Source organism: Poromitra crassiceps (assembly GCF_964638095.1).
Source record: "Poromitra crassiceps genome assembly, chromosome: 13".
Taxonomy (NCBI): domain Eukaryota; kingdom Metazoa; phylum Chordata; class Actinopteri; order Beryciformes; family Melamphaidae; genus Poromitra; species Poromitra crassiceps.
The window spans coordinates 11,966,178-11,988,320 of record NC_139644.1 but is presented as its reverse complement, the minus strand read 5'-3'; the positions used below and the strand labels follow the sequence as shown (position 1 = coordinate 11,988,320).

The following is a 22,143-nucleotide window of genomic DNA, read 5'->3' as shown; positions in this document are numbered from 1 at the left end:
CAAGCAAGGCATCGATTAGGGCCCCGGCACTGGAACACCTAAATGGGTCCAGTCCCGGGGCTCTAATCAGTGTCTTGCTTGCACCTGTTTTACTTCCTGCCTTTTAGACACAACATGGCTGATTTGGGTGGGATGTGAAATAGGCTAATACAAGCACATAGATACTCAAGGGGAGTTTAGTTGGCTTCATATAAGTGACCAGCTTTGTTTCATAAGTGACCTAACACCTAACCTGAGCAACTAGTCCAAATAAAAACATGTCAAGAGGCCTGGGGTGTCTACTGTAAAGAATAAAAACACATCTTCCTGAAAGGACAATACAAGGTCTATGTGGCTCAATATAAGGACATTTAAATTTGGTTTGTGGGTTTTCTTTGCACACCTGTTGCCTGGTCATCGGTGCTCGCTTATAGAATAACATTCACTACTGTGTTTTTGTTTTATGCGTCAACCTATGGGATGTTCACTGTTGCCTTTCTTGTACTGGAGCACAAGACTTCTCCCACAGGGGGTGCCACTGTTGAACTGAGCAATATTTTGTTATATTCTCATTATGTGAGAACTTGTTTGTCTGCGTGTGCTGTTGGTTTAATCTGCTGTTTTCCGTTTGTTTTACTCTACAGACGCGGAGCTAAACAGGAGGGGCTGTGCGTGCGGGCCCTGAACTTTTGCCCCCTTTTTTTTTTAAACTATTTTTCAATCTTATAGTTCAGTGATGATGTCCTCAGTGATGATGTCATCATGGCCCTAAGTGAGCCCGCACAGTGGTCGAGCTGCGTATGCAAGCTGTAGGTCCAGAGACTCACGCAGGTGAAGAGCAGCGCCCCCAGGGAGGCATAGACGATGTGCAGGATCCTGCCCTGAATGAAGATGCAGAGCATCCCAATTTGAAAGTTGGTCATCATTCACTTCAATTGTTTAGAGAATGCTGTAACTCTGTTTCCCTGGAAAACTCCACAAATGTTTTGCGGCCTAAAAAACTTTGCCCATGACCCGACCTTCCACGGACATGGGGGTGGGTAGATAATGATGGAATTTTCTTTTTTGGGCGAACTGTTAGCCTGATATCAGACTGAATTGTCAACTTGTTACACTCATTTCCATTTTCTAGCCTGAAATTGTGCTCTGCTTAACCTATTTCTATGAGGGGATTCCCCCCAGCTAAATTCCATTTCTTGGACAAGGTTGCCCTTTTCATTTTTACTATTTTCATGCCCTTACAAAAATGAAATATATGTAAATTTTGTAAATATGTTTATAAAAAATAAATGAGTTTTATGAAAGAAAGGCCTTATATCAATGTATTTTCTTTTAATGATTTAGAACTGTTACTTACGTGAAAAACAGCACATCACTGGCCTCTTTTGCAAGTGGTTTAATCATTTGAGAAATATGTATCTATGCTATAACATGTTGGTTTATTTAGCTTTGTGCCTGTAAATCAAAAATACTGTGAAATGTAGAACAAATGTTATGATAAGGACACTTTAATTAGTGTTTCTGAACATGGGCAATTTGAGCTGTTATGAGTTTTATTTCACAGCAGTGCTAAAGGCTCTGAATCAAAGAAGAAAAACAGCCTGTCTGCAGTCACACTGTTTACAAAACTCATCAAAGGAGCAGCTTTAAGCGGATATTAATTCATTGATGACCTCTAGTGGAAACCAGTAGGAATTGCATTGACCATTAATAAAACTGTAAGGCAAGTGACGTTACTGGCTACACAAATATGAAATGTATTATTTTCAACTCCGATGGAACAAATCCCCTGTGATGCTCCGATGTGCCACCTTTGCCTCCTGCAAGAGACTATTCATATGATCTAGAGTGCATATTTGAGATTTCAAAACCATGAACACAAACAGAACTTGTAATGGGTTAATTGTTTTTAGGCTTTGTGATTGGCTTACCTGTCTATAATGTTGCAGCTCAACTGATAAGCCCTTGGGCCTTATGCTGTGTGTGTGTGTTTTCTCTGATCACAATATTGTTAGTTTTACATCAATTGAGGGGGGACACATTGTATTAGGCTTAAATATTGGGGGGGGGGGGGGGGGTCCTTCCTATTGTCACCACTACCTACTAATCCTGACGTCTCCTAGTTATCCCAATGAAGATGTGACTAAAAGATGGCAAGCTAATTCTGGTGTTTTATGGCGGTTGGCAAACAGCTTTTGGTGCATTTTAACCTGACGCTGCCAGATGGATGGTTTTGTTTTTACGAAACGTCACACCACCTTCTGAAATGGAGTGTGGATCGCAATGGATTTAAAAATACTAGGTTAATTACTTAATCCAATCTCATCTAAAAATGAAAATATAGCTCTATACTCCACATTCCCTGGGTTCAATTGCAACAATTCTCTTAAGATACCAAGCTAGCTTGTTGTTCACCTATCTACAGTACATCCTGTTTTAGTTGAAAGTGAAAGGTTAAAAGATGTCCACAGTTGTTTCAACGTCTTGTTACTACTTCATTTCAGCACTAAATTTAAAAACCAGAAAAGCCACAGTTGACAAAGCAGTAGCCAAAATAAACATTTAACAATTGTCATCAAGTGTCATTCACATTGATAGTATGTCATTCATAACAAAACACTGAAAACAATGACTGTCACTATTAATAAACGGTTGTTTATTTTGTGTTGATGAATCAATGTGAGACAATACTCTAAATTATTTTCAAAGTGAAACAACGTTACATGTAACTAAAGCTGTACACATGGCAAAAATAACTAGGCTCCCACACAACAAATTATACAATCCAAAAGCCAAATCTAAAAAATACTACACACAATTAAAACACAGCAGCTAATAAATTACGCATGTAGAACATGTCAAGATTTTCTGCCCTGTGTCAGTAGTGCAACCTCAAATAAGACAGTACGAAATGAACTATGAACCAATTGTGAAATTATTTTCAGCATCCCAGAGATGCTTTTTCAGAAGTTTGGTGGCATGAAGAACAATGTAATGAAGACTGATCAAATCTGATAAATAGAAGGAAGGAAAGATGCAAATTTGTTGCAAAAAAATGCCCAAGACGAACGAGAAATGACGAGGTTCAGTGAGACTATAATATTCTATTATATTCTATCTGTCTATTATATTCATGCAAGAAATGGAGAACCTGCAGCTTTGGGGCACTTAGAGCAGTGGTTCTCAAATCTTTTCAGATGAAGGACCCCTAAACTGACAAAGATTAGACCACGGATCCCCATTTGATAGGAATTTGTCCCACGGTCCCCCATATGATAATAAGATTGATGCTTTTGATGTTTTATTACAGAAAGTGTATAAAACCCATGACCAAAATAGTCATTGTGTTACTTATGAATGGAATTATAGTGAAAATAAATGATCCCCCTTTTGGCTGGAGACCCCCTGGAACCCCCTCAAGGACCCCTGGGGGTCTCCAGACCCCCATTTGAGAAACACTGACTTAGAGGATTTTACTTTAATTTTGATTTGACCCATTTATTTCGTACCTTCTTCTTCAACTCTCAAGTTACTGTGTGTGCGACTCAAGTCCAAGTCTCCATGTCTGTCTGTTACCGCCGTGATTTTCCAATAGCAGCTAGAATATACAGGAAGATGTTGATGATATCCATGTACAGGTTAAGTGCACCGAAGACGTACTCCTCTGGACTCAGAGCCAGCTCGTCGTTCCATAGCAGTATCTGTGTGTCCGCTGCCAAGAACTGCAACAGACATTCACAATGTGTCAAAAACTATAGAGAAAACTGCAACAATCATTCACAATGTGTCAAAAACCTATAGAGAAAAACTTTTCAAAATTATACATTTTGCTCTTTAATTACAGAACCCTCATCATATCTATCTATCTATCTATCTATCTATACATTTGGCAATGTGGACTGTCTGTTTGTTAGTTTGTTTCAAGAATTTTGGTCGGCCACAGCTATGCCGTTTTACGTGCGATCGGGCTGAAAGTTTCAGGAAGTGTAAAGAGCACCGTGCGGGTGACCTGACGGAGCCGGATTTTTTAATTTGGGCAGCTTAATTGCCCTAAGGCTGATTGCTCTAAGGCTGAGGCTATAGTTCAGTGATGATGTCATCAGTGATGTCCTCAGTGATGATGTCATCATGGCCCCAAGTGAGCCTGCACAGTGGTCGAGCTGCGTATGCAAGCTGCAGGGCCAGAGACTCACGCAGGTGAAGAGCAGCGCCCCCAGGGAGGCATAGACGATGTGCAGGATCCTGTCCTGAATGAAGATGCAGAGCGTCCCAAAGAGGAGCAGCACGATGAGACAGACGAGAAGCATCCCCCGACAGGAAGTGAAGTCATACTTGGTCTGCGGGGAACAGGTCACAGGTCACATTAAATCAGTTTTACATTTGAAAGTTGGTCATCATTCACTTCAATTGTTTTAGAGAATGCTGTAACTCTGTTTCCCTGGAAAACTCCACAAATGTTTTGCGGCCTAAAAAACTTTGCCCGTGACCCGACCTTCCATGGGCATGGGGTGGGTAGATAATGATAGAATTTTCATTTTTGGGTGAACTGTTAGCCTGATATCAGACTGAATTGTCAACTTGTTACACTCATTTCCATTTTCTAGTCTGAAATTGTGCTCTGTTTAACCAATTTCTATGAGGGGATTCCCCCCAGCTAAATTCCATTTCCCCTAACCAATCACTAGAGACCAACGTATCGGCCTGAATCTAACGTTAGTTCCTCCAGTCCGGAGTAACGTAAAAAAAAAAAAAATCAACATCAAACAAAATGTCAAAGTAATTGGTACTTTTAATCAATTTAAAACAGCCTCGATAGCCATCATTCTTATTAACATGACCCCTCTGCACACTTGCCAACTGCTTAGTCCGCCCGTTGGGCTGTTTATTGAACGCTGAGTGGCCAATTGTTGGTCCCCCTTGGCGCTAATTGGTGAATCGCTGGTGAAACTGAAGAAAATGCGTTTGCATATCACGATGCCAGACTAGAAGCAGCCAAACTCCACTCTCAGTGGAGTGGGCGGAGTCAAAGGTCTGGACACAGGCAACCGAACTGTTCCTTTAAAAAAAATGGTCCATTGGAGTGAATGGAGATGACGCAACTTTTATATCTCTGTGGCATGTGACATGATGGTACCCCAGTACCCCAGTACCAACCTGCAAAGAGAAGATGACGACCGCGAAGCAGACGATGGCTGTGATGCCCACAGCCATGATCACCACGTCAGTGTTGTAGAAGCTGGCCACCATCCCCACCATGTAGGACATGCTCAGTGTCATGATGGCCTGCAACACAAAACACAGCTTCAATTATGTCAACAAGTAGGAGTAAATCATCAGAGATGGGAAAAGTACACAAATTCTCTGGTAAAAGTAGAAGTACTGATTCAACTTGATGCTCAACTACTGTAAAAGTAAAAGTAAAAACAGCACAGGTTCTGAAATCTAACAAAGTATAAAAGTAAAAAATATTTCTAAAGGCTGTTTCTGTGCAAAGTTAACTGAAATGCATGTCATATGAAGACTATTACACTTAAAAGATCCCCTCCAAACATGTTTTAAGATGTATAAAAGACTATAGGCTACTTTGATTAATAATATGGGTTTTCCATAAAAACTTTGCACATAATGCGTGAAAGCTGGGATGAGAAAGACAAACGTTACATGGTATTTGTCTGTACATTCAAACTAAAGTAACTATCCTGTTTTGAAAATTTAAGGAGTAGAAAGTACAGATATTTGTGTTCAAATGTAGGGAGTAAAAGTAAAAATAAATACTCAGTAAAGTACAGATACCTGAAAATCCTACTTAAGTACAGTAATAAAGTATTTGTACTTAGTTACTTCCATCACTGCAAATAACACTGTACTCAAAATTCACAATGAAGCCAACAGTCATGTGAAAGCAGCAAGGTAACGTGAATCAGAATACACAGTCCAGATCGGAAGACTGATTCAGTCCTGACACTGCAAGGCTCAAGGGTCAGTGGCCTTGGTGCTTTCCAGAGATGCTCACAAGTCACTTTTTGCAGGTCCAAGTCAAGTCTCAAGTCTTGGAGCTAGAGTCCAAGTCAAGTCTCAAGTCTTTGAGCTAGAGTCCAAGTCAAGTCTCAAGTCTTTGAGCTAGAGTCCAAGTCAAGTCTCAAGTCTTGGAGCTAGAGTCCAAGTCAAGTCTCAAGTCTTTGAGCTAGAGTCCAAGTCAAGTCTCAAGTCTTTGAGCTAGAGTCCAAGTCAAGTCTCAAGTCTTTGAGCTAGAGTCCAAGGCAAGTCTCAAGCAGTGTTAATTTCGTCGATGAAAACTATGACGAAAAATGTTAGTCAACTACCTTTTCCCCCAAGACTAAGACAAGACTAAAATGTTCAGACTTTTAGTTTCTTTGACTAAGACGAGACTAAAATACTCAAACTTTTAGTCGACTAAAACTTGACTAAACAAAAAGAGGATGAGGTTGAGTAAATCTGATAAAAACTAACAAGCACATTTGTCACAGGACTACGACTACGACTAAATTAAACAATGTACGAGAAAATGAACACTAATTATAGACTGCTTTTCCCCCTCAATGCAGCAGTTCAGTTTATTGTGCTGCAGCATCATAGATGTAGCTGACATTTAGCTGTCTTAAAAACACATGTAAACAGGAAATAAAATATTGGAACAAAAATAAAAAATAAACCAATGATCCAGAGAGGATACAACAGTATACCAAAGCAACGTTGACTTGCAGGCACAATCAGGTGTTTAGGTATGTCCATGTAAAGAGCTCTTTTATCCGCAGAAATAACAGACAATGTTGAAACTATGGGTTTGTCCGTGGCTTCCTCCCTTCAGACGTTTATTTAGGCCTAGCAGTCTGGACCCCAACCCTTAATCCTCCAGCAGACACACCTGGAAAGAAGAGTATAAAAGAGCAGGACCAAGCAGACTCAAGCATCAAGCTGCAAGCAGTCTCTCCACAGCATCTCCAGGAACCCTGCAGAGAAGACAAGAAGCTACCAGACAGAAACCTGAAGATGAATCCCTCTCTCGGCCTCCTGCTGCTGCTGCTGATCGGCCTCTCCCAGGCTTGGTTGTTGGTGGAAACAGATGAGACTCTTTCCAGGGAGGAAGAAAGCGACTCAGAGTTCCAAGTTGATGACCCAGAGGCCGACACGATGGACACCGGCAGCAGGATCTTGGCCACAAACAACGGCTCCAGTGAGTTCCTGCTGGAGGGCGACTTGGTGGCCCCCACAACGAGAAACGCCATGAAGTGTTGGAGCAACAGCTGCCTCTGGAAGAAAGCCGGCGGCAAGGTGACCGTCCCCTTCATAGTGAGCAGTGTCTTCTCCAGGTCGGCCAAGCAGGCGATCGACAGAGGCATGAAGTCCTTCCACAGCAGCACCTGCATCCGCTTCGTTCCCCGTACAAACGAACGCGACTACATCAGCGTGGAGAGCAGAGGCGGCTGCTTCTCATCCCTGGGCAGAGTGGGAGGCAGGCAGACCGTCTCTCTCGCCCAGCAGGGCTGCGTCTACCACGGTGTCATCCAGCACGAGTTCCTCCATGCTCTGGGCTTCTATCACGAGCACACCAGGAGTGACCGCGACCAGTATGTCCGCATCAACTTCCAATATGTTAACCCGCGGACAAAACACAACTTCCAGAAGCAGAACACCAACAACCAGAACACTCCCTACGACTACTCCTCCGTCATGCACTATCCGAGAACAGCCTTCACCACCCAACGCGGGCAGGACACCATCACCCCCATCCCCAACCCTAGGGTCCGGATCGGCCAGAGGCAGGGCATGTCCCGCATCGACATCCAGAGGGTCAACAAGATCTACAGCTGCTAAGAACATTAGAGAAGGTTCTTAGATTGTCTTTACTTTAATCTGTGTCCGAGGGCTAAACTGTGTGTGTGTGAGACCAATCAACAACACAAACAATTGTAAACACTGAAATAATAATAAAAAGGCTTATCCCTGGTCACCAACATTAGTACTTTTTTAACCTGTTATTGATCTCATTAACGACAGTCAAGCTGACACTGCTAACATATGGTAGTTGATTTTGGCAAGTTTGATTTGAGGGCTTTTAATTACCATACGACCAGTGACACCAATTATTGAATGAACATATACAGGTCTAGTGGTTTTTGTCAATGTCACTGTTGTAATGTTGTTGTAATGTTTGGCAATACAGGGTGTCCAAACTAATGTTCAGTCACAAATCTTTAATGGGGGTGTCTGGGTAGTGTAGAGTAGAGTCCAAGTCAAGTCTCAAGTCTTTGAGCTAGAGTCCAAGTCAAGTCTCAAGTCTTTGGTCACAACAAGTCCAAGTCAAGTCTCAAGTCTTTGAGCTAGAGTCCAAGTCAAGTCTCAAGTCTTTGAGCTAGAGTCCAAGTCAAGTCTCAAGTCTTTGAGCTAGAGTCCAAGGCAAGTCTCAAGTCTTTGAGCTAGAGTCCAGTCAAGTCTCAAGTCTTTGAGCTAGAGTCCAAGTCAAGTCTCAAGTCTTTGAGCTAGAGTCCAAGTCAAGTCTCAAGTCTTTGGTCACAACAAGTCCAAGTCAAGTCTCAAGTCTCTTATGGATGAGCATTCTATCATCTGCTGCATGTCATCCGGTCTGCTTAGAACACTGCATAGCTGAAACTAACGAATTCAAAGCATGTACTGTATTATCCTCACTCCTTTATCTATTAGCATACATCATCAGCATTGATAGATCACAAATATTTTTAGTAGACATTTCCTTAATCAAATAATGATTGTTCACAAGTCCCAAATCTAGAGTCCAAGTCAAGTCTCAAGTATTTTGGGGACAAGTCTCAAGTCACTGTGTGTGCGACTTGAGTCCAAGTCGCAAGTCCAAGTCCCCATCTCTGGTGCTTTCTGGACTCTCTGTTCTCTATTTAGAAAAACAAGGTCCAAGCAGTCTTACTAATGCAATCAGGTTCCCAGGATATCTTCGGCGGCAGTTTCCACAGCAGCTGAGGGTGATCAGGCACACGAAGAAAATCAGATAGGACACATAGTAGGTCCATTTGTGGTTCTGCACAAACGTCTTCACTTCTTGAACAAAGGTGAAGATAGCCACAAGGGAGAATGTTACCACCAGCTGAGCCGTCAACACCAAGAAGACCTGGAGGCCATAATGGATCATTAGGGAGCAGACAGATTATATTTTTTAACAATGAATGTCTATGCTGTTGTCCTGTTTTATGTTTTTTTGAGCTGCAACCAGCAGCTCTATAGAAATGTATATGCAGCAGCTCTATAGAAATGCAGGGTGGCACAGGCAGAGTACGTGGGCTGTCCCTGCCATCCTGTATTTCAGACATTCGCATTATGTGGTCGCAGCTATTGCGAATTCACGCTTGTTTCAAGTTGTGTAGGTTTGATCCCGTCTTCAACCACACTGTATCCTTACCTTCCGAACAAAGGCCCGTCTTATGCTCTTGTCATCTAATCCAGGACCAATGTCTTCAACCTCAGGAGCCTCAATGTCACCAAAGGTGGAAAAAGGAACCATGGTGTAACCAGGATCGTTCTCAAGATCTACAGTACAACCAGTCAGTAACAACATTCAACATAAATCCCATTACCTTTATTAATAAGTCCACCTTCAAATGTATACAATGCCGTACTACTATGGAATGCCATCCCTACAGTATCTATATCCAAGAGCGCGGTCTATCAATTTGAGAGCATAGAAGATACAAGATACAAGATGTTTATTGTCACACGGATGTACAAGTACACACAGTGAAATGCTTGAGCTGAGTTATGTTCCGTTACAAGTCATCATCATCATCGTCATCATCATTGTCATCAACATCGTCATCAATGTCATTCACATTATCATCGACATTATCATCATTGTTTCCTGTCATGCTTAACTGGTACATTAACATCAGAACATTGTCATCGTTATTGTCATCTGTTCCGGTGCTTTCCGGGTCTGTGTCGTATATTGCGGATGCCCATAAATAATCTTTATATGTTATGTTAATTAGTAGTTACAAGTCTTTGTCCATATATTGCGGTTGCCCATAAATACATTTGTACATGTTATCTTAGCAGCTGGTCATAATGGTGGGGTAGATCTGTTTATTGTTTAGGAGTCTGGTGGCTTGGGGGATGAAGCTATTTCGTAGTCTGCTTGTCCGGGTTTTGGGGGTTCTGTATCTCCTACCAGATGGTAGCAGGGAGAACATGTTGTTGAGTGGGTGGGTTGGGTCCTTGATTATTTTCCTGGTTCTCTTGAGGCAGCGCTGAGTGTAGAGGTCTGCCGGCAGCTCGCAGCCTGTTACATGCTGGGCCGCACTGTCTTTTATGGTGCAGTTTCCATACCAGGAGGTGAAGCAGCCGGTCAGTAGGCTTTCGATGGTGCCTCTGTAGAAGTCTTTGAGTATTGTGGGTCTCAGGCCGAACTTCTTTAGTCGTCTGAGACCGTGCAGCCGTTGTTGGGCCTTTTTGGCAACAGAGGTGGTGTGGCTGGACCATGTTAGGTCCTGGTGGATGTTGACACCCAGGTATTTAAAGCTGTCCACTTTTCCCACCTCTGTGCCGTAGATGGTGACCGGGCGGTGGGACCCCCCCCCCCCCTCCCTCCTGTAGTCTGTGATGATCTCCTTGGTCTTGGCCACATTCAGGGAGAGGTGGTTGTCCTGGCACCATTGTTCCAGGACAGCCAGTTCTTTCCTGTAGGCCATCTCGTCGCCGTTGGAGATCAGCCCCACCACTGCTGTGTCGTCCGCAAACTTCACGATGGTGTTTGTGGTTTGGGTTGCCACGCAGTCGTGGGTGTAGAGGTCATACCAGTAGGGGCTGGAGACACATCCCTGTGGCGCTCCAATGCTGATGGTCAGTGGGGAGGAGGTGCGGGAGGAGGTGCGGTCTTCTATTTTCACCACCTGTTGTCGGTCTGTGAGGAAGTCTGACACCCAGTCACATATGGCTGAGTTCAGGCCAAGGTGCTTGAGTTTCTCGACCAGCCTGGAGGGCACGATGGTGTTGAACGCTGAGCTGTAGTCCACAAACTGACTATGAACTGATTTATAGATTTCACGTTCAGGTTTTGTAGGTCTTCCTCTCAAACCCCGCCCCCGCGCTCAAATAGCCCCCGCGTGTTCTTAGATTTGCTCTGCTTGTCCACGAACTGTATGCTTGCACTCAAAACTATTATGCTTGGACAGATTTCCTGCACCCTGCTTCTGTGCGCTCTTGAAACGTCTGCTCTTGGATTTCTTCTCTGCGCTCAGGATTTTTGTGTGCAAAAACCATGTCCAAATTTTGCACAAAGAATCCGAGCGCAGAGAAGAAATCCAGGCGCAAAGTTTCACAAGCGCACAGAAGCAGTTTGACTGTGAGGGCAGGAAATCTGTCCAAGCAGCAACAGTTAATTTCAGTGCAAGCACCAAGTTTGAGCATAAGCGCGAGCAGAGGCTATTTGAGTGCGAGGGCAGGGTTTGAGGGAAAGCCTTACAAAATCTGAATGTAAAATCCATAAATCATGCTCTCAAATTAAACTCAAATTGATAGACCGCACTCTTGGATGGCATTATAGGGATAGGGATAGGGATAGGGATAGGGATAGGGATAGGGATAGGGATAGGGATGGCATTCCATATACTACTAGGAAGCCTCACCGTTTAGGTTTTCAGTTGTCCCGCCTGACTGCTCGGCTGCAGCGTCACTTGTGGCTGCAGAGGGCACTGCGGGAATGACTGTCTCTATTGGAAACTTGCCGTCTGTGTGTGGTTTCGGGCCTGTTGGGATGTTATAGCCTGCACCCATTGCAGAGTAAGGCTTGTTGCCTTGTGCCAGTCCAAAAGCTTCTGGGTTCCCCAGGGAAAACGCTGACTGTCCAAAAGCCCCTTGTGGAGGGAAAAGGAGGCCACCGGCAGCAAGGCCACCAAACAGGTTTGGACCAGGCATGGGCAGCAGTCCAAATCCAGGAGGCCCTGCCTCCCCAGGGGCGAAGATGGGAGGGGGTCCATAGTCAGTCCTGCCCTGGGACATCTCTGGATCAAGCCAAGAGAGCAGCCAGTGTTGACTTCCTTTGTGAGCTCTGAAAACAGTGTGAAACAGAAGAGAAGTCATATGAAGTCTCATGATGGCATTGACTGAAACTGCAGTGTTTAAGTGTCATTTATACTCGGTGTCAAAGCCCTCACCGTGCACGTACACTTACTCATTTTATTTGTGTGTATTAGCTACATAGCTAGATAACTCACATCACATTTATTTAGTATGACAGCGTTTTCAGAGCGGAATTGGTTTTTGAAGCACAGAAAAATTCTGTATCCCGCGGATCTGCAGCGGCCGTTTCCGCTTTTTTTACCGGATGACCAGATGCCAAGCTGGCCCCAGACTAAGCCTCATCTAGTCAGAGAGGCAGAGAAAATAGTCCATGGGCCAGACCAGATTTCGGTAACACTAACGTAGAGCTGTCTGCTGAGTGTGCAGGGGGCCATGAGCAAAAATGTCAAAACAAAACAAAACACACACATAAAAACAAAAAAACAAAAACAAACATAAAATGCTTCCATACTGCTTACTTGGCATAATCCAAGTCTCCACAAACCCTGAGATGCCAAGATGAATAGATGAAATTTGCATCCTGTTTTTTACTGATATATTCACTGTAGCCAGGTGTGGCAAGCAGTGGGGCTGCTGCACCACCTGGCTACAGAAAGTAGCCGGCTGGACATGTTTTAATGTCCGGCCATTTAGCTGACAGCTGGCGCTTATGTAAAACTCTGCTTCATCCACATTCTTATACAGTGCATGTGTCCAACATGCCCCAGGCTGGTCCCTGCTGTGGAATGGTTCGAGTCGAGTGGCTTGGCTGACTGGCTGTGGCACTTCTGTCTTTTGTGCAACAATGAAGCACTAACAGACAGTGCTTACAGACAGTGCTACCAGTCTTCTCCCCATATCCAGCTCACGGGGGCAGCTTCCTACTTCCGCATTGACGCCAATGCAGGAGTAGCAAATACTGCGGTTCCTCAAATCGCCACTTGAGGCAGGCTGCAGAAATAAACATGTTTTCAGCATGGTTAAAAAAAACACCCAGCAGCCCCCAGGAACTGTATAAACAGTTGCTGGTCTGACAGCCCAGGCCCCAGTCCACCTGGCAGCCCAGTCCACCTGACAGTCCAGTCCACCTGGCAGCCCAGTCCACCTGACAGTCCAGTCCACCTGGCAGCCCAGTACACCTGACAGCCCAGTCCACCTGGCAGCCCAGTCCACCTGCAGCCCAGTCCACCTGGCAGCCCAGTCCACCTGACAGTCCAGTCTAACTGACAACCAAGTCCACCTGGCAGCCCAGTCCACCTGACAGTCCAGTCCACCTGGCAGCCCAGTACACCTGACAGCCCAGTCCACCTGGCAGCCCAGTCCACCTGACAGTCCAGTCCACCTGGCAGCCCAGTCCACCTGGCAGCCCAGTCTACCTGACAGTCCACCTGGCAGCCCAGTCTACCTGACAGTCCACCTGGCAGCCCAGTCCACCTGACAGTCCATTCCACCTGGCAGCCCAGTCCACCTGACAGTCCAGTCTAACTGACAACCAAGTCCACCTGGCAGCCCAGTCCACCTGACAGTCCAGTCCACCTGGCAGCCCAGTCCACCTGGCAGCCCAGTCTACCTGACAGTCCACCTGGCAGCCCTGTCCACCTGGCAGTCCAGTCCACCTGACAGTCCACCTGGCAGCCCTGTCCACCTGGCAGTCCAGTCCACCTGGCGGCCCTGTCCACCTGGCAGTCCAGTCCACCTGGCAGCCCAGTCCACCTGACAGTCCAGTCCACCTGGCAGTCCAGTCCACCTGACAGTCCAGTCCACCTGGCAGCCCTGTCCACCCGGCAGTCCAGTCCACCTGACAGTCCAGTCCACCTGGCAGCCCAGTCAACCTGACAGTCCACCTGGCAGCCCAGTCTACCTGACAGCCCAATCCACCTGACAGTCCACCTGGCAGCCCTGTCCACCTGGCAGTCCAGTCCACCTGGCAGCCCAGTCTACCTGACAGTCCACCTGGCAGCCCAGTCCACCTGGCAGCCCAGTCCACCTGACAGTCCACCTGGCACTGGCAGCCCAGTTCACCTGGCACCCCTGTCGGCAGCCAACACCCTGGGGCTGCTGGGTGTGTTCTTGTCACAGAACAACAGGCAAGTCCTCAGAGCTGGATCTGGTGTCCTGCTTAGTGGGTCAGCCTCACCAAACTGAGGGCAGAGAGGGCCCAGGTTTATACAAAAGCTTTATTCTTATGGACACACAAATAAATCAGGGAAAGGGGGGACTGAAGCCAAAACAGTTTGAGATACTATAAAAGGCCCAAAATTGCCCCTCATGGCATGATGGGATATGAGTAGATACCTTCTCTGAATCCTTTAGTCTTGTAAGTATTCCAGTTTTTAATGTTTGTGTCTGTGTTTGTGTCTGTCTAAAAAACAAAACAAAAATCTTAATAAAGACTAGTTTAGAATCAGAAGCACTGCAAGATAATTTGTTTAGGTGAAAGTGGCAGAAAACTGAATGTCACCGACACATTGAGGCCATTTGCACCTGGCGTTAACATGTGTTTTCTGCCATCAGATTGCAATCAGATTGTGCTTGACCACTTGAAATGCCAGGTGTAAACGCCCCCAAGACACATTGAAGAAGGATTGCAATCTGATTGGCCAAACCACCTCCGGAGGTGGTCAGGAATGCATTGTGCACACATTGAACACTGGATACAGCAACTGTATGCAGATTGAGAGTAGCACTGCTGTCCAAGACAAATTTCCTCTCGGGGACAATAAAGTATATCCTGATCCTGATCCTGAAATGACACCCATTTCTGCCATCAGATTGCAATCTGATTTTCTGCCATCAGATTGCAATCTGATGGCAGAAAACGCATGTTAACGCCAGGTGTAAATGGCCTCATTGAAGAGCCCCTGTGACCTCTTTATTTGTCAGACAGACTCTGGGCTTGAATCTTGAATGAATAAAGCTAAGAAGCGACCCTTTAAAAATGACATCACACATATTTCGATAAAACATAGGCTACTAACGGAAACGGCTAACGGAAAGCCACTTTTCACCGACAGATGCTAAAACATCAGACTGGTCGGTAGTGTCGGTATAGGCGTAGCCTGTTTCCCCCTCTTCATTCTGCTCTGTGCCTACGCACGCACCACAACTTAAAAACTACTCGTTTTACAGGGTCCATTTGATCAAAAGCACTTGAATGGACAACATCAGGAGCATGCTATTATGGGCTGCCTGCAAACATCATGGAGTTGCTCAATTTAGACACAGAACACACACTTGCAATAAACTCCCTCCATTTTCATATCAACAGAAAGAGACCACCTCTTGCGCACTTTGTTGACCATCCATGCATACGCTCAAACAATACGAGATTGAAAGGCAGTTTCACAAAAAGTAGTGAAGTGAAGTCTTCACTACTCACATTGCCCGCTACGCAGTCTCAGTTGAATCCCCTCACAGTCGAAACAGTGCATTATATTTTGGCGCAGTGGAATCAGTGCGTAAAGTTGTTATATGGTGACGCAGTTGTGTGTGTCCGCTTTCCCTTCAGTCCGCTTCACCCGGTTTGACCCACAGACTGTACTAATGAAAAGACACCACAGGCAGTCTGGCAACTCCCCCGTGTGGCAAGTATGTATAACTGCAGCCTGGAGCATCTCCAACTGGGAAGGGCCACTCCAATGTGGACACAAATACATGGATGATATAATTTCATTAGTTATATAACCCAATAAGGTCTGGCTGATTGAAAACAGAACAAAGCTTAACTACCATCCTGTCTCCCCAGGAGGCATTTATCCAATATCAACTGATAAACAATCAGTCAGACGTGGTTTTTAGCAAGCAGATTTAAGACAGAATGACAGTCAGAGTTCACTTTTTGAAGCTTAATTTATTTCACCTCTTTGTTCCCACGGCCAAAGCTATTTCAGCCTGCTGTCTGCTGGAGCCCTCTGCACTGATGATAATAATAATAATAAACACTTTACACTTTACACCACACTCATTGTATATAGTTACTGTAAATTCACATTTCTTATACGTATTTAAAATAGACACTACATACTTTGCTTGCAATTTTATTGTATACAGTAGCTACTGTAGATTCTTATATATATAAATAAATAAATAAATAAATATATATATATATATATATATATAGAGAGAGAGAGAGAGAGAGAGAGAGAGAGAGAGAGAGAGAGAGAGAGAGAGAGAGTAGCATATATATATATATATATACCGTATATATATATATATATATATATATAGTCTCCTACATTGCCCCCTTTCCTCTCAGTGGATAAAATAGTCCACTCCAGACACAGCTTTGCTGCTCTCTAACCATTACTTCACCTTGCTGGCTAAGTAAAGGCATGTGATGTGAATGAATTGTCCGTTTACATGTCTCTCATGACGTGTGAAGCCAGGGGAGAACAGATAACAGCACTGGTTGGTTCTCATATACTGTATATATAGACACATTAGACAGGGACCTGTGTCTTCGAACGACTCCTTGAAAATGGAGAATTGCTTACTGTATGTACCATGTAGTGGTACGTTCAAAGAAAGAAAATACTGAAGGAATGGATATTCTGAGTGGGTTTTTTCTGCTCTCGCTCATATCTGCAGTTCTGCACTAATGAAACTCAACAGTATACTATGACAATACTCAAGTATTGTCATACATGAGTTCCTCTATAGACAAATTGCTCCAGAAATGTGGTCTTAGACTCATTTGAACCAAACTGTCTACGGTTTACTTTTTATATTATTTCCGTTCCATTGTGCTTTGAGTCCAGTCCAGGCCTGTAGATGTCATACAGCTGCCTGAAAATTATCTTAGTTTTATTATCGATATATTGATTCTTTTTTGCACTTTCTCATAAAAAAAAATTATACTACACCCCCCCCCCCTACCTGTTGTTCCACTTAAACACTTCTTGGCTTGCTGTCCAGTCTAGTTTGGATCTTTATAAATAATTCATCTCTAAGCCTTCAACATATTCCCATGTATTCCTCCTGTACTCTATTGTTGGCTCTATAGTTAGGGGCCTGACCCACAGATAGAGCTGAGGTGTCTGTTTAGCCTATTTGGAGTCGGAGGCACTTGAATAGCGTTGGCGGCATCTGATTTAAAAGGCCAACAACAAGTCTGCTGGTGAACAATATGTTGAAAGTGTGAGAACCTGAAAAACAGGACACCTGTCATTTGGGGAATGACGGTGATGTGATCCCATTGTCTCTGAAGGTCATGTGACCGCACTGTGTCTGAAAGGGAAGGACTCAGTTGACTCGTCTGCGCTTCCCCCTGTGCTAAAACAAGCTGTTAATACACCGTGTACGCGCTCTCTATAGCCACTGACCATGCAAATCTTCATTTTTGTGATATGTACATTTCAGCTGCTTGCTGCACAGCCTAAAGGCGTGGATCGCTGTAAGTACACGACGATTAGCTTATACTACAACAAAGTACCATGATTACTGCACAGTTTTCTTTAATCAAGCTGTATGTTTGTTTTGTTGGTCTGTGCCTCTACCTGTTTACATGCCTTTTTTTTTACAGACACCTATTGTGAGAGCTGCCTGACAACAGCTCGAGGTAGGATGGATAACTACTACACTGTGAATGGTCGTTTGTGTTGTGGACAAATGAAGCAACAATTGTTTAAATTAATAAATAAAGATGTTACCCTCCCAACATGTTACTATGCAGGTTAAGAGGTTAACCTCCCAACATGTTACTGTGCAGGTTAAGAGGTTAACCTCCCAACATGTTACTGTGCAGGTTAAGAGGTTAACCTCCCAACATGTTACTATGCAGGTTAAGAGGTTAACCTCCCAACATGTTACTGTGCAGGTTAAGAGGTTAACCTCCCAACATGTTACTGTGCAGGTTAAGAGGTTAACCTCCCAACATGTTACTGTGCAGATTAAGAGGTTAACCTCCCAACATGTTACTGTGCAGGTTAAGAGGTTAACATCAACATGTTACTGTGCAGATTAAGAGGTTAACATCAACATGTTACTGTGCAGGTTAAGAGGTTAACATCAATATGTTACTGTGCAGGTTAAGAGGTTAACCTCCCAACATGTTACTGTGCAGGTTAAGATGATAACCTCCCAACATGTTACTGTGCAGGTTAAGAGGTTAACCTCCCAACATGTTACTGTGCAGGTTAAGAGGTTAACCTCCCAACATGTTACTGTGCAGGTAAGAGGTTAACCTCCCAACATGTTACTGTGCAGGTTAAGAGGTTAACCTCCCGACATGTTACTGTGCAGGTTAAGATGTTAACATCAACATGTTACTGTGCAGGTTAAGATGTTAACATCAACATGTTACTGTGCAGGTTAAGAGGTTAACCTCCCAACATGTTACTGTGCAGGTTAAGAGGTTAACCTCCCAACATGTTACTGTGCAGGTTAAGAGGTTAACCTCCCAACATGTTACTGTGCAGGTTAAGAGGTTAACATCAACATGTTACTGTGCAGGTTAAGAGGTTAACCTCCCAACATGTTACTGTGCAGGTTAAGAGGTTAACCTCCCAACATGTTACTGTGCAGGTTAAGAGGTTAACCTCCCAACATGTTACTGTGCAGGTTAAGATGTTAACCTCCCAACATGTTACTGTGCAGGTAAGAGGTTAACCTCCCAACATGTTACTGTGCAGGTTAGGTTAACCTCCCAACATGTTACTGTGCAGGTAAGAGGTTAACCTCCCAACATGTTACTGTGCAGGTTAAGAGGTTAACCTCCCAACATGTTACTGTGCAGGTTAAGATGTTAACCTCCCAACATGTTACTGTGTAGGTTAAGAGGCTAACCTCCCAACATGTTACTGTCAGGTTAAGTTAAGTTTGTTTTTGATCATACAAACTACTCTACGGATTTATTTTTAGTTTCTTGGAAATTGCACTTTAATTGCAAACACTTTACATTTGTACCTCACTTGAGTTGGTATTTTCTTTTGTCTTATATCGAAGGCAAAAGCAAAGGCAAAAAAAAGCAAAAAATAAAATAAAATGCATTTTGTATGTTGCTTCCCAGAAATGGAGAGAGTCCTGAAGGAAGCCCCAGCTGAGGGCAGACAGAAAGCGGTTGAGAGCCTCATCAGTGGAGATGTGTGTGGAAAACAGCTGTTTCACAAGCATGCTGATTTGTCTAAAGACAAAATGGCATCCTCCTGCAAACACCTGCTAGGTAAAAAGTTCAGGGAATAATCAAAGCAGTTTTGCTAGTTTTTTTTTTATTATAATATATATATTCATATATCATATGACATATCATATCATATCATATCATATCATGACCAATTCTTCCTTCTTGAATCCCCATCCAGATGGTCACTATGACCAATTCCATGCAACTTTGGTGAATAAAGAGCCAGAACATCTGGATATTGTCCTGTGTTATGAGCAGTCCACAGCATGTGTAGGTGTGAAACGACACTCTTTTGAGGTAGGTTTAGGTTCTCGTGCCTATTGTAAAAATCTGTAAAAAATATTAATACCAATCACTAATTAGATTAAGCTCTTCATATAGGCTATACATGTATATTTTAACAAATAGCATTTTACTTTTTTTTGTGACAGAATATCAAAACCCCCTTTAAGGACAGTGACATTGACACTCTACTACAGAAGAACGAGGCAAGTGTGCGCATTGCCCAACCTATACACACAAGCTCACCTGTGCTCCCAAAAGAAGAGCTGTGACAACAGACAACATCGTGCTGCTTGTTACTGAATGTATGCTGACCGTTTGTCATAATGGAATATGTCATTATTTGATGTTCAATAGAATAAATACATAATTGAAATTTGATGACTACAGTTAGGGGTTTTCAACTGATTGTGACCCAGGGAATGTAAATCATACTTTTAACTTGACCTTATGTGAGCCGCACATAAAGGTCATGCTAAAAGCATCATTTACATTTGGAACTTTTGCTCTTTTTACAAATGTTAACAACCAAGCATTTCAATTTCTAAACTCTGGACTTCAGTCTATGAAGGAATGGTGAAGCTACTCTGCATCTATGCCCTCATGATTACAATAATTTGCAACAAAAGCCTAGATTTTGCTACTTGTTTTAAATTATTGTATGATGTTAGGCTATGTGTTACCATCTGTCCTGTGTTTATAACATCAGGGACCATGTTGTAAATAAGTGTTCTCACTTTTATCCCTGTTATCCCTTGAATTATTTTATCATCTTCTATATCCATGAATAAAATCAATGAATCAATCAATGAATCAATCAATGAATCAATATACTGTACTATTGCAAATAATTGTAATTATTTGACAATTATTTGCATTTTTGTTTGTTTTTTACATTTTTCCACATCTTTTCATATGATTTCTACTTTCCTTACTTTCTTCCCACCGAGAGCATAGCTCCAGTACTGAAAAGATTTTTTAGCATAATTGCATAACTGAAGGTTTAGGACGCCAAATTATAAAGCCAAAGCCATTTTTTAAGCCAAAGAACTTAGATGGCTAAGAACTCAAGGGTAATAGGTTGTTCCATTGCAACGTCAGCGCAAAGCAAATCCGCCATGTTGGCCTGAAACCATCCCTTCTGTTTCCCATTGGAGCAAGGACATTTTCAGGCCAAAATGGCTGCAGCGCTGTTGTAAACACACACGCACACGCACACACACACACACACACACACACACACACACACACACACTCACGCGCGCGCGCACGCACGCACACACACACACACACACACACACACACACACACACACACACACACACACACACACACACACACACACACACACACACACACACACACACACACACACACACACACACACACACACACACACACACACACACACACACACACACACACACACACACACACACACACACACACATGAGAGTTTGTATCTTGGCTTGTATACTCTTTGACCCAGGGTAGGCGCGGCGCTGTTGCTAGGAGGCGCTGTTGCGGCCCGGAAGAGTGAATGGTGTGTGTGATGGGGAACCAAGCGACCGAGATTGACTGAGAGAGAGAGAGAGAGAGAGAGGAGAAATACTCCGTTCAGGTCCATTTCCCCGGGATATTTTCTCTTCTTTGTAATACTCGCCATCGGGAGAAAAGAGGAGTGGTATCACTTGTTTTTTTCCCCGCCATTGTAACGCGGCCACGTTGAAGGTAAGACACAAAACGCTAACGGACATCAGTGTCATAATGTCAACTGCCATTCTGCCCGGTCGGGCAGTGGGCACAGCTGTGCTGGTAAAGCATGGCGCTGCCTTCGGGCTTCAAGAGATGCTACAAAATTGTATCGAACATACATGGAGCCTACCTGGAAAACGGTCGCTGTCAGCTTGCTCTTTGTGCTAATAACAGTACAGACTAGAGTGATAGCTGGAGGAGAAGCAGCCTCAGATCTGCTGTGCTGTCAACCCATAGGCTGTAAACTGTGTGGTAATTATTAGGCGACTGAACACCAGCACGAATTGAGAGCATCGAAAGTGCATTACCGTATAACCCAGACAGATGGTTATAGGAGTAATCATAATTGTTGTGGAATATTTATAACAAATGACAGTAACACTAAGCCAGGCAGTTCCTATTCTAATGTGTAGCTATGTCAACAGCAAGAGAGGACTCAGGCGTACACCCTGCAGTCTGTACAGTAGGCTACTATCCATTTGCTGATGAGCATTTCAGAAATAGCTACTCTTTATTGATCAGACACACGATTCCCCCCCGTCCACTTCCATCAGAGCAGGAAGTGGGAGAGTGATCAGCAGCCTGGCTCCATACACACAACAGAATGGCTGGAATGTGATGAGTGTGATACAGTATCTGAGGCCACACACAGTCCCTCTTTTGTTGCATGTCGTCCTGCTCTTCCAGTTGCTCACAGTTTTACGATCGCAGTTAGGTCGGTCTGACTAGTAGGTCCAAGGTTTTCCCTGGCTTTCTGGAGGGCTTCAGGTGCTGTGTCGTTGGGGAGGGGAGAGGGGGGGGGGGGTTAGGGTGTAGAAAATATGAAACATTGACAATAAAAAAAAAAGTGCAACTTCACATCATTTTGGACCATTATTATTACCATCTGTGTACAAACATTTGGAAAAGCAAGAGCAGATGATAAACAACACCCACAACGCTTA

General features: G+C 43.9%; 2 protein-coding genes and 1 pseudogene across 3 annotated transcripts; 2 read left to right on the top strand and 1 right to left on the bottom strand.

Annotated features, from left to right (window-relative positions):
* Positions 1-3,482: 3,482 nt before the first annotated feature.
* On the bottom strand, positions 3,483-11,873 carry LOC310787655 (protein lifeguard 1-like). Its single transcript, XM_083649133.1, has 6 exons — positions 11,610-11,873; positions 9,389-9,516; positions 8,900-9,100; positions 5,134-5,262; positions 4,173-4,316; positions 3,483-3,701 (listed from the first exon to the last, which is right to left on the bottom strand). The coding sequence occupies exons 1-6, from the start codon at positions 11,755-11,757 to the stop codon at positions 3,552-3,554; spliced, it is 900 nt and encodes a 299-aa protein (XP_083505259.1). The 5' UTR covers positions 11,758-11,873; the 3' UTR covers positions 3,483-3,551.
* Positions 6,991-7,815, top strand: LOC310787656 (hatching enzyme 1.2 pseudogene; annotated as a pseudogene). The gene has a single exon. The product of its transcript is annotated as a hatching enzyme 1.2 pseudogene (transcript).
* A 5,421-nt stretch (positions 11,874-17,294) lies between the features above and the next one.
* LOC310787231 (uncharacterized protein) lies at positions 17,295-20,224 on the top strand. Its single transcript, XM_083648597.1, has 5 exons — positions 17,295-17,434; positions 17,564-17,599; positions 19,049-19,201; positions 19,341-19,459; positions 19,594-20,224. The coding sequence occupies exons 1-5, from the start codon at positions 17,365-17,367 to the stop codon at positions 19,714-19,716; spliced, it is 501 nt and encodes a 166-aa protein (XP_083504723.1). The 5' UTR covers positions 17,295-17,364; the 3' UTR covers positions 19,717-20,224.
* The last annotated feature ends 1,919 nt before the right edge of the window (positions 20,225-22,143 follow it).

Excerpts from the sequence above, each read along its gene's own strand:
- LOC310787231 (XM_083648597.1), top strand. The coding sequence starts at position 17,365 with ATGCAAATCTTCATTTTTGTGATATGTACATTTCAGCTGCTTGCTGCA. Across the intron at positions 17,435-17,563 it reads GCCTAAAGGCGTGGATCGCT|ACACCTATTGTGAGAGCTGC; the intron begins GTAAGTACACGA and ends TTTTTTTTACAG. Across the intron at positions 19,460-19,593 it reads TGAAACGACACTCTTTTGAG|AATATCAAAACCCCCTTTAA; the intron begins GTAGGTTTAGGT and ends TTTTTGTGACAG.
- LOC310787655 (XM_083649133.1), bottom strand. The coding sequence starts at position 11,757 with ATGGGTGCAGGCTATAACATCCCAACAGGCCCGAAACCACACACAGAC. Across the intron at positions 9,517-11,609 it reads GACAACTGAAAACCTAAACG|ATCTTGAGAACGATCCTGGT; the intron begins GTGAGGCTTCCT and ends GTTGTACTGTAG. Across the intron at positions 4,317-5,133 it reads TCGTCATCTTCTCTTTGCAG|ACCAAGTATGACTTCACTTC; the intron begins GTTGGTACTGGG and ends TGTTCCCCGCAG.